Consider the following 16,015-nt stretch of genomic DNA (forward strand, 5'->3'; position numbering starts at 1 on the left):
TAATCATTTAAGATTTACACTTATAAACACTGAATTTTAATATGATCTGCGTTTAGAAACGTAAAATTCGGTTAGATCTACGCCTAGAAAAGCAAGATTATGCACGACAAACACTTGAATTTTTTGAAAAAATGATTTAAAATCTAAACAAAGAAACGCGCAATTATGTAAGATCTACGCATTGAAATGCAAAATTAAATAAGATCTACGCTTATAAACGCAAAATTAGGTAAGATAAAAGGTAACTAGCGTTGACAAGTTCTTGCACTGCAATGTTCTTACATATTTTTATGGTGGCTGCAATCAATTTATTTCTTTAAAATCAATGCTTCACTGCAAAATTATGTAAAAAATTTTGCTGATTTCTCTAACTTGCCAATGCCAGTTATCGTTTAGTTTACATAATTTTGTGTTGATGAGCGTAGATCTTACATAATTTTGTGTTTCTAAGCTTTATCTTGCTTCTTCTTGCATAGATTGGCGTTTAAGCACTGTTTCTGCATAACTTTGCTTTTCTAAGCCTAGATCTCACATAATTTTGTTTTCTTAAAGCGAAGACCTTTATTAGTTTTGCGTTTGTAGGCGTAGATTTTACAAAGTTTTGCTTTCTATCTAAGTTTTCGCTGCTCTCTTGTTCTTTCCGGAATTCTACCTCTCTTTTTGGGACTCAAACCACTGACCTCTTGCATGCATTTTGTCTCTTGAAATCATGTATACGAGACCGTTGCAACAATGACAGCTAATGTTTCGTAATCAACTTTTGGTCATTTTATCAATTTTTCCGTCCGTCTTTTTCCAACTATTTAAATTTAAAAAAATGTTTTCGCGGTGGATTTGGTTCAATTTAATATTATAAAATTGATAATATTTTGTTTTGCACAAAAGCTACACTTTCCGTTTCTAAATGCTTTTGTTTTTGTCCATTGATTTTCTCCGCTGAAAAACATGTTCAATCATTTGTGCCATTTATTTTGGCTTCGGTAAATTTTCTTTTTTGCTATTTTTTGTAATTTTATTATAAGGTACGTTTTATATCTTGAGTGGGGCAAACTACTACACTCAGTACCTCCGACTAAATTCTTTTGCTTCCATGTTCCGTTATAGAGTTTTAGATAAATTTTCTCCCCGTCACATCATATTCAACATGGCAACACCTGCTTGAACCATTTTCAGAGCGCCAGTTCCGTTCAGGTTACAGTTAAACAGAGAAATTAAATTTAGGATTTTCTGCTAATCAGTTTAAGTCTTGTGAACACTGATCTGCTATTGTTTGTTTAAAAAGGCAATCTTCGAGGCAGTTGGTTACAATTTTTGTTAAATATAGTATTTCAACAATTTTTTTCTCATTATTGAATTTTTTGTGTTGTATTACATTAAGCGTTGTGCTACACATTTGTGTTGTATTACACACTTTTTGAGGATGGCCTGTTAAACCAAATTTTTCAATAATATTTGATGACTAGAAAACTTTTTACGAACAGATTTGTTTATCCTTAAGTAAATAAAACGTTAAATGCACTAAGTTTTGTTTTCTTATGACTTCACAAGGGTGCCTGTACAATTTTGGTTAATTTGAAAAAAACTCACTCTTTTCATTGTGTTGACAAACATTTTCCCAGAAGTAGCCACGTTTTTGAAAAATAATTATTGAAATAAGTTTATTTGGCAAATGTCTACAATGTGTGTTCTCTTTTGGAGAATAGTTTACAAGTCTATTACCATTTGAAAATAAAATTCTACTAAATAGACGCTGTCTACTTGTTATCGAGTTTAATTCAACAGATGGAGCGCCATTTTATCTCAGATTCAAACATCAACTTTTCGACTTCTCTAAATATTCTATTAAAAAAGAATTTAAATCCTGCCTGTCTGTCTGTTGAAACTCTTTCGTGCCGTTTAATCATGTGAACGTTTACTATTCGTTCCAATTCTATTGCTTTTCTACTAAAGCAATTACATATTCCTCCAGCAACATTATTAAATTGAAAAAATAATTCATTGAACTTTTACAGACAACTAAGGCAATGGGGGATGTCGAAACTTTTGATTAAATCAGCAGAGCAATTACAAATTTGACATAAAAGAAAATCGGATTAACGGTATTACAGAAACAAAAACTTAGAAAATGGGTATCAGACCAAGGTTTTAAATAAATTTCAGAAAAAGGAACAACGTACCTTGTAATTTCGGATAAACAACCAAAAGTTCAATATTAAAAAACGACCAGTAGAAAATTAATAAACAACCAGCAGAATTCTTCAGGCCCTACTTTTACCTATATTGAGATCCAACCAAATTTTCAAAATATCAAATAAACTATTACAATCTTAGATGTTTGATGCAGCAGTCAATTTACGAAAAAACATCTAAGTTTTTAGCCATCTGGTTCTATTTACTTAAAGTCCTTCAAGTTTGTCTAAAAAAAGATTCAACATGGAACTTCTTCGACGTTAAAAGGAAAAGCTGGGATTTCTGTCAAGTTAAGTTTTTAACATCCGAGCTCTTAAGAATTGTCTCCTTACCAATGGAGGCACAGAAATGTTATACAAGGTGGCCTGTCTTTGAGTATGGCGTATTAATTTTTTCACATTTCGGATTCTAATTTGCAAATTTTAACAGATAAGCTTCTTCCTGAGGTGAACAAGAGAAAAGTATAACTATTGCAACATTTCTATATGCTGTAATTTACCGGGAAAAACCGGCTGATAAAAAAGTGTTCAGAAATAAGCTGTTAATAGCCGTGAAATTATTCATCACGAAAATTTAAATTTCGGCAATCGCTAAAAGTGTAAAATGTAATAAAATAAATAATACGAACTTTCTATCATTGAGACACTAAATTATGACAATGGGATTTATGCAGAGAATACTGCCAAATGGCAGAGATTAGATATATTTTTTTCTCAATTTTGCAAATTATTTCAGAATGGAACCCTTAGAGTTTCATCACGCATTTTTGTATAGTTTTTAGTTAATAATAATTAGTTAACCAAATGTATAGAATGATATCAAAAGCAAATCAATACGATGTATAAATTTGCTCTCTAAATTGATATTTACTATAATTTTACTTGACTTGCAAGGTTTTAAGAGCCATTTTTTGAGGAACACATTTTTATTAACGTTCAAACTATTAACTTTTAACTGCAAGAATTTGCAGGAAATCTGAAATTTAACCATTTGATATGAAAACAAGTTGCTGCAAAAAACCGTCGTCATAAAAATTCTGCAAAAATAATACAAATCAACCCTTCTTTCCACGAACCCGTGCAAGTCCATTCGTTAACTATCCAAGCTAGTCACGGCCATTTGTCGATGATAGTCTTTTTTTCTTTTCACAGCCAACAAAAGAAAATTTTTATTTTTTGCGCTGTTTTTAAGAACACCTATATTTTCAATATTTCAATCTTTTTCCAACCAGACAAATAATTAAATAAAAACAACTTTTATATGGAAGCAAAATTTGGGTACCATTTTTCAATAAGTTGTGTTGGGAATTACATAACGTCTGTACATTGAAACTTATAACCCCCCCCCCCCCCCCGCAAGTTCCAAAATAAATGAGTATTCTCAGAAGATTTTGCTGAAAAAAGGAGATTAATTTTCCTATGAACATAAAATTCAGAATCAGTACATCATAAAGATGCAATTCCTATGAATACATTGGTGTTGTGCATAAAACGAGTTTTTGCAACAAACTATAAAATGCTTCTCGTTATAACATAATCTTTGCATAAACACAAATTCTAGACTGCTTAGTCATTTGGTAAAATATGAATTTTGTGCGCCGTGTACAAAAAGTTTTGCGTTTGTATTCGTTATTTGTACTTTCGTAATTCTTGGATTTTGAGAACTGTGCTTACATTCATGGCTTTTAAATTAACGATCTGCCTCGCTGGTACGCAAATTGATTCAGTGATAAAATTTACTTGCGCCAAATGCTATCAACAAACTTAATATTCTTGGATTGCATGTTTGTTTATCAACAGAATCTACATTTTTTGCATCATATATCATCATTTAGAAAACCATCAGCGGCCGTTGTTATTCAGAACTCAAATTCAGACGGCAATTATGAGGCGCAATATTTATAATAAAACGTTTAACTTTAGCAGATCGAAATATGAACTTCAAACAGTAAGCACAAAGTCCCTTCTCAAACACAAGGCCTCGGAAAAGTAGAACGAGTTTTAACCAAATTTGCGTGTTTAAACGAACGCTGCTACTTAATTAAGCACAAGTTCAAATTTGAGTTTCTATAATCATTGCCTTGGAAATTTCTCAATATTGTTTGCTGTGAAAAACATAGGTATTGCGTCTATAAATGTCACTTTTGCTTTATTGTTGCTTAGCTTGCTAGTACTCAAACAATTTTTGAGTGCAATGTTTGAAGGCTTTACAATTTTAGTACAATTTATACTTTTAATTTGTACGTTTTGTTTTCAAAAAGCAGTACATCAATGAACATTCACAAAACATGGCTATCTTGGTCGTAAAAAATTTGCTCTCTTTTTATCAACTAATTTTCTTACTGGTCGTTCTAACTCGAATGACCTATGCCCTTAATGTTTTAGTGGTAAGTACCTGTTATACGGGTCATTTAACCCCAACATTAACAATTGTTCGGAAACTTTTATCACGCGGACACACAGTTGATTTTTTAACAGCTAACATTTGCTGCGAGAATAAAATTCAAAAATCGTTGCCGAAAGAAATTGTATGTTGGGACCGTGAGATTATTACCATAGTCGGAGTCGACACGAACAACCCTGTCGAAGCTATAATGCAAGTTCGAACAGTTGCAGCTGAGAACGGTACCGGTATGGCTTTTGAAGAAGTGCGAGACTTTTTGAGCAAAAGTCCAAAAAAGTATGACGTAGTAATGGCCGACTGGGCTATTTTGGGTGCTACTATTGCCGCGCAATTGCATAAAATTCCAGTCGTTACAAATTACGTCGGAACTATTTTTTTCGCACTCGAAGAAGATGGAAGTAACCGCCTCAAACTCGCGTACGTTCCGCAACCGTATAGCCTTTTGAGTGACTTTGTCGAGTTTATAACAGGATATCTGTATCAAAAAGCAGCGTCGGCTCCTGCTTATGACATCATAGTTGATATCAACAAGAAGTTCAACATGGAACCCCAAATTGAAAACTACGGATTAACTTTTCTTCTACCTTCAACTTACTACCACGCTTTTTCAAACCTAATTCATATTGGCCCCCCTGATGTCTTTACATCGAATATTAACTTTATGAACAAAAAGACAAACGTTCATCACGTTGGCTATTTACCAGAGCCGGAATTTTCCCGAAAACTCGATAATAAAGTTTACAATTTTGTCAAAAATTCCAAAGTCCCTGTTGTTTATATTTCCATGGGTACTGTAATCCAAATTGACATTTCAAAACTGGCAAAAGTTATTGAAGGTTTATCAAATCAGAACGAATACGCGTTTATTTGGTCTGCTTCTGACGTTTATTTTGACAAATTGAAATCTATTGGGTTACCCGAGGATAATTTGATAGTGGTAAACAATGTAGCGCAATTTACATTACTCATGAACGAAGATGTAGCGGCTTTTGTTACTCATGCAGGTTGGGCTGAAATTCAAAAATTTCATAGCGTTTTCTCAAAGAGTTTCGGTCTTTAGAATTTTTTTCGCTCTTTATTTTCCTTTGATCAGAAGGTTTCTCATTTTTTTCCTAAGAAACGGAATTGTACCACTATTTTCAATTAGCCAATTATCTTCAAGAAAGATAGATGAACTTTTTAAAGCTAAAGCTGTAGAAAATATACAAAATTAAAAGTCACATGCTTCACATCAACATAGGCAATCAAATTTTAAAGATTTTTCTTTTTCGACGTAGATTAAGCTTTCTTGGAAGTCCTTCAATATGTTTTTGGTAATTTCTCGGCCGAATTTTTGAAGTTTCTCCAAAATCTTATCGTACTGTAGGGCTCATCATTTAAGATTTTGATATAAACATCAGTTTCATTCAATTTTGAGTCAATTATAATTTTGAACTTTCTTATTACAAAACTCCTCATAAAGTTAATAATGTTTGCGATTGCAGAAAAATGTTTCGTGCTCAAATTTTAGTAAATTTTTAAAGATTTTGTTTAAAACAAAACCGATGAAAATAAAGATGCAGTCCCCAGTGATTCAGGAATTTTGATAAGCCTGATAAAATTAAAGCGCTATGAACACCATTTTACTTAATATTTTCAGCAACCTCCTGACAAAATCGTCCTCAATTCTTATTGAACAATTTTTCATTCTTTCTGAATCATTTGCTCATCAAAAGTTTATCAGGACTTCTATAATCTTAGAGAAAACTTATTGGGGAATCTCCTTGAATAAAAAACCTTGTACCATCTTATCTGGCAGTTTTGTTTGAAATAAATAACAATCATGTTCTTTTTTTCCCGAAAAAAATACGAATTATTACAATTCAAAGAATTTGAAATGTATTGGGGCGCTGTGCTTTTTTAAGATGTGTTCACACATTTTTCAATGAGCTTGATTTTTCCAAACGGGATAAATAGGTAAAGCGCAGCGGGCACTAAGTTTCATTAGAGGCCCAAAGTGAGCTTCCTCCAGAGGCTTAAAGTGCTGCAGCTAGTGGGATGGCCTTAATTAAAGGTTAAAAGGTCATTTTTAATTGCTCTCAAACGAAGTTTGTAGCAATGTCGGTCTTTTTACGACTGGAAGAGGAGTATTGAGATTCTCCAGGTTTTTTTTTATCAGAAAGCAAGTTTGTTCATGACTAGAATTTTGACTTCTCTCTGTTCGAGCATTTACCTCCGCTTTTGATTGTTGACTTCTGTTTTCGAACATTGGACTTTAACAGTAGCTTCGTTTGTAATGTATAGTAATTAGGAACTGCTGGTAATGTTTAAGGTGAAGAGGTCATTTTGAGATTTTTTTTGTTCCTATATAAGTCACCCCTAATTATCTAAACTACACCGCACAACCCCCCCTCTCCCCCCAACACCTACCTACCCCTCTCCCCCCACTGCCCCCGCAACCCTCCAACTTATTCCACACCTACCCCTACCCCCTCCCTTCACCTAGCACCCCCCACCTACCCTCACCCCCCCCCCCCCCCCCCAGACTACCCCAGCACTACCCACCTCCCCGACCTATCTATCCACCCACCCACCTATCTACCCCCCACCACCTAACTACCCCCTCCCCGCCCAACGTACTACCCCACCTAACCGTACTCCCCAAACTACACCTTCCCTTCACCTAACTACCCCCACCTATCCCCCCCCCCCCCCCAACTACCCAAGCACTGCCCACCTCCCCAACCTATCTACCCACCCACCCCACCTAGCTCCCCCCGCACCTAAAAAATTGTCGGCATTTTAAAAACACTTTGATGTGGTTTGTTGGGCTACTTTTGTTTTTTCTCTTGTCTATTTCGATGTTCTGATTTCGGTAAGGTTAGGTTAGAGATTATAATGCACGATGATTGGAGTTGTTTCCGGTATTCTACCGGCTACGTTTTTTTATGCGATTTTTCGCTTGACCGATTTTTCGACTGACGCTTTTGATTTTTCGTCCTCAAAAACTGTATAAACATGTAGCCCCCAGCGGGCATTAAGTGCTCTGAGAGCATTTTAGCTCTGTTTCAGCTCACACTGTTTTAGAGACTTATACTTATGGTGTGAAGGGCGGTTCTTAGAGTTTAAAGACACCCCCTCTGTTGACCCCCCACTATTGCCTCCACCCCAACCCCCACCAAGCTGCTGCGCCCCCACCCCACCGATGCCCCCCTCCCTCCCCATCAGCCCCCCAGTGCACCACTCATCCCCATCCCCCGCCCCCGTGGGTACTGACGAACAACCGATCGTTAAAAACTCGCACTTTTATATTAATTTTCACAGTTTTTTTCAACTTTTTGACAGTTTTTGTCATTTTTTGAGTTTTTGTAGCCCTAAATGTCGAGGAGCCTCCTCTATGCTTTTATTATACTTTACTGCATAGTTTCTAGCGGTAGTGGAATGGTTTGAACATTTTAACATCACAAATTTTAGCAATTTTTGTCAAAACGTGCAAACTTTTTTCAATTTTTCGGACATTTATTTTTTATTATCCGCGTTTTTTCAGACGCGGAGGCCAGAAAACGTCCTTAGAGGTTTGATTAAAAGTTACTGAAAAAAAAGCGTTTGCTACGGATTAGCTTTCAATTTTTTAATATAGCAAATTTTATCAATATTTTTGATGAAACTTGCATTTTTTCAAGTTTTTTGAAAATTTTTGTCGGTTTTTAGGTTTCTCCAGCCTCAAGATCCAAAAAATCTCATCTCGGGTTTGAAAATGCGTTACTGTATAGTTTTTAAATGTAATGAAATGTTTTTCAATTTTTAACATCACGAATTTTAGCATCCTTTGACAAAACGTGCAAGTTTTTTCAATTTTTTAGACATTGATTTTTCATTATCCGTCTCTTTCCGGACGCAGAGCCCAAAAAACGTCTTTAGGTGTTTGATGATAAGTTATTGAAAAAATTTCACCTGCCATGGAATAGCTTTCAATTTTTTAATATGACAAATTTTATCAATTTTTTTTTTGATAAAACTTGCATTTTTGTCGGTTTTTAGGTTTTTTCAAACTCAAAAGCCACATAACCTCCTCCAGGGTTTGACTATAGGTCACTGCATAGCTTCTAGATGTAACGGAATGTTTTTCAAGAATTTAATATCAGCCATTTTTAAAAATATTCGCAATTTTTCAAGTTTTTGAATCTTTTTGAATTTTTTATCATTTTTTCCGGCACAAGGGTCATGTGGACCTCCTCAAGGCTTGATGATAAGCTGTCGCATAGTTTCTAGAGTTAATGGAATGGATATCAATATTTTAAACACCCCAGCTTTTAGCAATTTTGATAAAATTTAATTTTTTTCAAATTTTTGGATGTTATCATGTTCCAAGTTTATGTATATTAATGATCCAGTGACACTATTTAAAACTGGGAATAGGGATACTGGATTAAATCCTGAGACAATGAAATGGATTTGAAGATTTTAATATCTTGAATTTCAGCAAGATTTTTTGCTATTGTTTTTGAAATTTGTGAATAATTTTGTGCTTTTCTGAGTTTAACGATCATTAGTGGCCAACGAAGTTTTTCGTCTTGCAGATGGGTTACATGACATAACTCCAGGACAAAAATTAATTCTGAACAATGTCACTGCGAAATCCGGAAGCTTTTATTTTTATTTTTGCAAAATTTTGCAAATTTTTTATAATATCAGTTTTTTTTATTTATTTATTAACAAAGCTAGAAAACTAAAAGTTGCAGAGTCGAATTAAGCTAAAGCTAGGCTCACTAAACCTTGGCTAGCTATTGACGAAGCCAACTGTTCGTCTGTTGTTTGAGAGCAATCCGCCGGACGTTAGTCGGTTATGTATAGGAGTTTTTGAGCACAAAATGTTGCAATTTTTCATGTTTTTTTGTTTTTTTTTATTTTTTTGTTTTAGTCTTGCGTTGAAGTGTTGAAGTCTTACGTTGAAGAAATGTTGAAGGCCTTTTGCGAGACAAAATAACTTGTTATGACCATTTTATGAGCTATATGTTTTGGTACTACAAATACAAACATTCAAAATGATAATATATTTGCAGTTTTTTTCAAGTTTTTTGAAAATTTTTGTCATTTTTTTGAGTTTATCCAGGCCAGGAATTTTCCTTTTTTGTGGTTTGATAATAGAGTACGGCATGGTTTCTAGTAATAATGGATTGGTTTTTCACATTTTAATGTCTCGAAATTTGGCATTCTTTTATATAAAATTTGCAATTTTTAAAGGTTTCCTAAAATTTTGTCAATTTTTGATATTTGTCCATTCTCAAGTGCCAGAAAACCTATTCCACGGTCTGATAATAACTTACTACATGATTGTTAGCTTCGTTGGATTTGTTATCAACAATTTAGTTTTTCGAATTTTTGAATTTTTTTGATAAAATTCGCTTGTATTCCAAATTAGCTACAATTGTCTTATATTCAATTTTTCTTGCCTCAGTAGCCAGCTAATCTCATCCATGGTTTAATATTATGTTATAAGATAACTGCTAGTGGGCAATTGAACGGTTTTCAACGTTTTAATAGAACGAATTTCTATTTTTTGAAATTTGGGAATTTTTCTAAAAATTATTGCTTATCGATCTTTGAGCCAAATGAATTTTTCAATGCTTGAAATTGGGTTATCGGATAGCCTCTAGAGACACAGAAATGATTCTGAAGATATTAATATCGCAGTTTTTAGCAAAATTTTATTAAATTTTGTAATTGATTTCATTTTTTTTTTATTTTTTCGGTCATTTTTGAGTTAATCGATCTTCAAGGGCCAATGAATTTTTTCAGGTCATGCAGATATAATACTGGATCGATTTAAAAAACGGTCTTGAACATATTTTGAAACATGTTTTTTAAAGGGGTGAAATTTTGCCTAAGGGAAAAGAAGCTTCAAGAGTTTTAGTAATGAGTGTATTTCTGTTTAGTTTGTTTGATTGTTTTAGTTTCTCAATTTTTTGAGATGATTTTGTTTGTGTTTTGGCTGGCTTGGTTCATTGATTTCTTGGTCAGCTACAGTAATTTTGAATTTTTCATTCAATTGTTTGAATTCTATTTTAGGACTTGTCCTGATATGTTTTTATCTACTAAGATATCAAGAACTATTAGTTTTGATTTTGTTTTCGGAAATTCTATGTAGCGGTTATTCACTATTCTTAGAAGCCCTGTTGCTTTGCACTAATGAACTTCATTGTATACAATCTAAGTTTCTGTTTTTGATCTTTGTCTGTGAAACACTTTTGAAGGCTGCAAATTTAGTTATTACTTGCTTATGAGATCAAACACGATGAAATTAGTTGAGAAGCATGAAATTTTAGCTGGTGATATTTTTCAGAAGGAACTTTTTATTGCGTGAGATCTGATACATTATCAAAAAAAACATAAGAACTGAAGTGAAGTCTCAGAATTTTGTAATCAGACGACATAATAATATTAAAATTTGCAAGGTTTTGCAGAAAGTTTCTCACTTCGATAAAGTTTTGGTTGTCTCGGCAGAAGCACGACTGGATTCTCCTAAGCCAAAGAAAAAGACTCAATCGTAATTCTTAAGACACTACCATATGTGCTAAAGCCAGAATCTGTTTCCAGTTTATATAATCATTGAACTTTTCTATATGAAACATCGGCCTTAAATAGGACATACTCCATTCCACTATTTAAGGAAGAATTGTCCAATTTTTATCTATATATAAGTATTGTAGGAATGGAAAGTTAAACTTAAGCGTTTTTCGGAAAAGAACCAAATTAAATTTGACCTTGAATTATTCCCAACACAAAAGCGATTTCTAAATTTGAAACTGTACAAAGATAATAATGGTGAAGAAATTTAAACTGATGAGAACGGTTCAATAAGTAAATATTGGCTCTGATAAAGATTATATCATAGATTGAACACCAAAATTCTCACCCACGTAATATTGGATTAGAAACCCAAATTAGGGGCCTAGGTTATCAAAGTCATGAATGACCTTCTGAAGACTTTTCCCAAAAAGGTATTTTTCACACAAAGATTAGGAGCTTTTGGTAAGAATAGGACTAAACTATCTTAACCAAACATAGATAGGCAGTATATATATGGCTCGATTTTAGCCAATTCGAGGAGAACAATGTTTGCGAATAATTGTTGTGTTGCGTGTTGTGTAACAAAACTATTCGGAAATTAACTATATTGTTGTTATAGTGAATTTCGTGTAGTAATTTGATTCGACGAGTGAGTTAACAGATCTCTGTCGCTGTAATAGAATTGTAGATTTTGATTGAAACTGGTATACTCTGGTAACTATAATGTCGTTAAATTAACTCAGCAAATTTTCAACTACTTTCTCTTTTTAGACCTTTTCTTATAACTTAGTAGAGCTTAAACTGGTATCTAGTAGGTATTTGCTAAACACTTCAATACTTGGCAATCATAGGCATTTGTAACTAGTTGTTCTAAAGGCATCATAGCCTTGTAATAATTAAGACAGGATAAAACTTAATCGTTTCTTTCGATTTTCTGTTAACCAACAGCGTAATTGTACAACTTTAGTAACTTCACAATACATCTGTAAGGATCTGAAATCATACTCAGTCTAGCTTCAATTTTTTGGATTTAAATTAGTTTGGTGACTATTAAAGTAGTGATCAGCCAATCAATAATTAAGTTAAGTTAGGTTAACGAAATGGAGGACAGCACCGAGTCCAGGACAACATCCAGACGATTGATTTCTGAGAGTATTAATCGGCCAAGCTCCTTCCAGGAGACCGCACTGTGAAGTCACTCTGAGGGTAGGCCTGCCTGCTCGTAGAAGGCTTGGCAAGTTAAGTCAACCCATGTTGTATGGAATGGTGAATCAAGTAGACAATTAAAACGGTCTGCAGTAACCTGAATTACCTGATGGGCAATGTCTTAACGTTCTATCAAGTTGGTTAAAACTCGTCTGGTTGGGTTGTGGAGTGAACACTGACGAGCTCTACACGTCAAAATACTTTCTTTAGGGCTTGAACGGAGCGCCTGTTATAAGCCATTAGTCTAATTAAGATTAGTAGGTTTGTGAAGTTACTATCCAGCCCATTAGTTTTCTCTAAAGATAGATTCTAGGAACAATTGTGGAATTGTAAATAGGGTTAAACATCCACTCCAAATATTCAGATTCTATAAGTATGATAAATATATGTTCATTAATTGTACTGTGTATTCTTTTAAGATATATGTAAATAAGTATATTAAATGTTTATATATATATATATATATATATGTATATATATATATATATATATATATATATATATATATATAAATACATATATATATATATATATATATATATATAAATATATATATATATACATATATGTATATGAATATATAATTATATAGAAGCATAAATATTCCTCCTATCCCTTTAATTTTCTGTTTCAGGAAGAAAAACGGATATATGAAGCCCATTTTGTTTTGATTTTAACTTTTTGTTAAGAAAACACTAACTAAAATAAAAATCAATAAATGGTAAATTTTTTATTTATATGTCATTTTTTGAAATTAGTGTTTCTTACGATATCGACAAATTGTGATCAAAACCTCGAGGAGGTGAAACCTATAATGATTAAAAACATACACTTCACTGACCTAAGATTAAATATCTTGCCTAATTCAAAACATAATTTTGAGCTTATATAAATTTTGTATGAAGAATATTAAGCTTAACTTTTTCAAAGTTCAGTTAAAAGTGCTGCAATTTAGGATATGGAAAATGGCAAATGTTCCTATTTCATTTAACAAAACTCTTGTTATTGATTTAAACCGCCCAATGTTAATTTTAGATATTTTACAAAAAAATTAAAAATTGCCGCTAGAGTTTTTTTGCCTGAAACTGCTATTTGTACGTAATTTAAACTGGACAAAACAAACCACAGTCACCACTAAAAAGTTGGTCTTTTTGATCTAAAATATTAACTTTCAACGCTACTCTTCTCTTTACTTCAAATCATACTTTCTTTCTATGCTAAACAGTGATCCAGGTGTTTTTTTCCAAAAATCGTTGCATTTACCAGTCGACAGAAACTTTTTAAACCTGTGGCACTATAATATTTTTGTTTTTGATCATCCTGTAATTTATACAAACAATTGAAATAGACAAAATACTTTGATGTCTCGATCGTTTGCCCTATGATTTTTTAGAATTAATTAATATTTATAGTTTTGAAATAATTTGAGATTTTTTTATATCGTTGTGTTTAACTTGTTGTGGGGCTGCATCAGATTTTGAAGCAACGATTAATTTGAGACACGAATAACGCTTTTCTCAAACACAAATAGACTTAAAATAGCCAAATCTCAGCCTCTGCTACACACTTTTCTTTTAACATACAAAGTTTTGCAAACAAACAATGCTCATGAACTCTATTCGAATCCAAATGTTTTCGAACTGACTGCATTTAGGTGGAAACTCAGTTGCGGAGGCTGTCTACTCTCAGACCCCAATGCTCGTGTTTCCTGGTTTCGCCGATCAACCAGCAAACGCAGACCACTTAGTCCGTGAGAAAATGGCGTTGCCCTTGGACGAACTGACACATCATGAAATAACCTCAAAATTAACACAGCTTCTCTCTCCCAAATTTTATTCTGATTGCAAAAAGCGGCTGAAAAAGAGCAAAGAATTCATGACGTCATTGGGAGGGTATGAAAAAGCGACTGACATTGTTGAAAAAGTAGCCAGTGGTGAAATAAAAGTTGTTAACGCGCCTACACTTTTAAATTTGGAACGGCTTTACAATCGGCAGTTGGTTTATTACCTGACAATTTTTATAATTACATTTTGCGTGCTGATATGGTTGCTTTCCTCGTGTATTCGACGAATGTGCAGTGCATCAAGAATGAAGGCGAAAAGTCAGGAAAAACAAGAATGAAAATTTTGAGTTTAATATTCAATTTTCGCTGATGACGACAAACGAAGGAACAGAACTGCCTCATTGATTACTTGAGACTGGGGACCAATGTTTTCAGCTTTTAGCAAAAACTTTTGACTTTCATTATACTTCCTCAATATGAACTATTTTCTGGATTTCTTTCAACCCTACTAATTTTGGCAAATCTTGAAATAATATATTTCAAGGTGCCAGATTAAAAGTTCTGCTATGAAGGTATTAGAAAGTGGTCTTTAATGTGAATTACCAAAACTTTCTAAATTGATCCGAACAATTTCTGTTGCCCAAGTTTTCACGAGCTCCAATATAAAAGCCTCTATAAAATGTTTGTCACGTAATTGAGTTTTCTCTTAGCACTGGTGTAACAAACTGTAATCTAGCTGGGGTATAGCTTAGATTGCTGAATGGTAATTAAATTTACGTTGTCAGAAATTTGGGGTATTTGAGGAGACAACTGAGGTATTTGGTTGTTCGTGTTTATAAACCCCGAATTCATTAATTTCCATATTTTTTTTTGCAAAAATGTGATTTGAATTTGCATGTAGTTTCAGCGTTCCATAGTAGCAGCACCAGAGTTATTGTAACTGAAATTTCGAAGTGAATGCATCCCTGATTATTTTATGTTCGAAGATTACCGACTAATCAATGTTCAGCTTTTTTTTCTGTTTTTGAGCTATCATGCTATATGCCGATTGTTCTATAATAGACCGAGTCACTTCGATAGCCCTTAAAGATTGTTTGGCTTTTCTGCCAGGATAATTTTAAGCATTCTGTCTTCACTTCTGTTGAATAAAAAACTTTTCACCGACTTTCAAATCTGATTTTGAGTTGACAAGGAAGGTATAAAAAGGGTACCGAAGAATGAAAACAGCTCAAACTAAATAATACAAAGAAAATATACTCAAAAAAGATATTTCCCTATCCTTCTACCTTTATCATAAAGTAGATTGCACCGCATTTCTTTTTATCTCTATTAATACATTTAATTTTAAGATCAGAGAACGAATTAAAATTTTCCCGAGAAAATCGACATTCTCCATTTTACGAAAATATCGACATGCTCAGAGAGCGTGATGAAGCTAGTTTATTATCGAAATTTTCGAAAAATCACAATCTGAAGTATTGTTGTCCGCAGAACGTACACTATCGCCTTAAACACCATTACCTCAAATTTAATTGTTTGCAGCTCTTTAGCATAAACTGGTATCCAAGATTCAATAAGCCCAACCAAACAGAGAAATAGTCAAGATCTATCTACTCATAACTGACATAGCAAGATTAATGTATATGCCTTAATCAGACAAAACAAAAAAATTAATTCCGAATTTACAGCAGTTTTTTTTGTTTCTTCTGAAAATCATTTCCTTTCAGAATCTATCTTTGCTTGCCTAAGCATAGGGCGGGATTTTTCAAGATTTCTTTTCACGGGAGAAGGAGCTGGATGGAGATCATCAAAGCTTTAAATCAGAAATTCAGCTTATCCCAAGGAAGGAGTCCATTTGGTGATTTCTCAACCAATCACAGACCA

At 33.4% G+C, this 16,015-nt stretch overlaps 1 protein-coding gene across 1 annotated transcript; it reads left to right on the plus strand.

The window, feature by feature from the left end:
* Positions 1–3,896: 3,896 nt before the first annotated feature.
* LOC142351081 (putative UDP-glucosyltransferase YojK) lies at positions 3,897–14,624 on the plus strand. Its single transcript, XM_075403167.1, has 2 exons — positions 3,897–5,597; positions 14,003–14,624. Exons 1-2 carry the CDS (start codon positions 4,478–4,480, stop codon positions 14,467–14,469), a joined length of 1,587 nt encoding a protein of 528 aa, XP_075259282.1. The 5' UTR covers positions 3,897–4,477; the 3' UTR covers positions 14,470–14,624.
* The last annotated feature ends 1,391 nt before the right edge of the window (positions 14,625–16,015 follow it).

The sequence above is a fragment of the Convolutriloba macropyga genome, chromosome 12 (assembly GCF_964194025.1).
Source record: "Convolutriloba macropyga chromosome 12, txConMacr16.3, whole genome shotgun sequence".
NCBI lineage: Eukaryota > Metazoa > Xenacoelomorpha > Acoela > Convolutidae > Convolutriloba > Convolutriloba macropyga.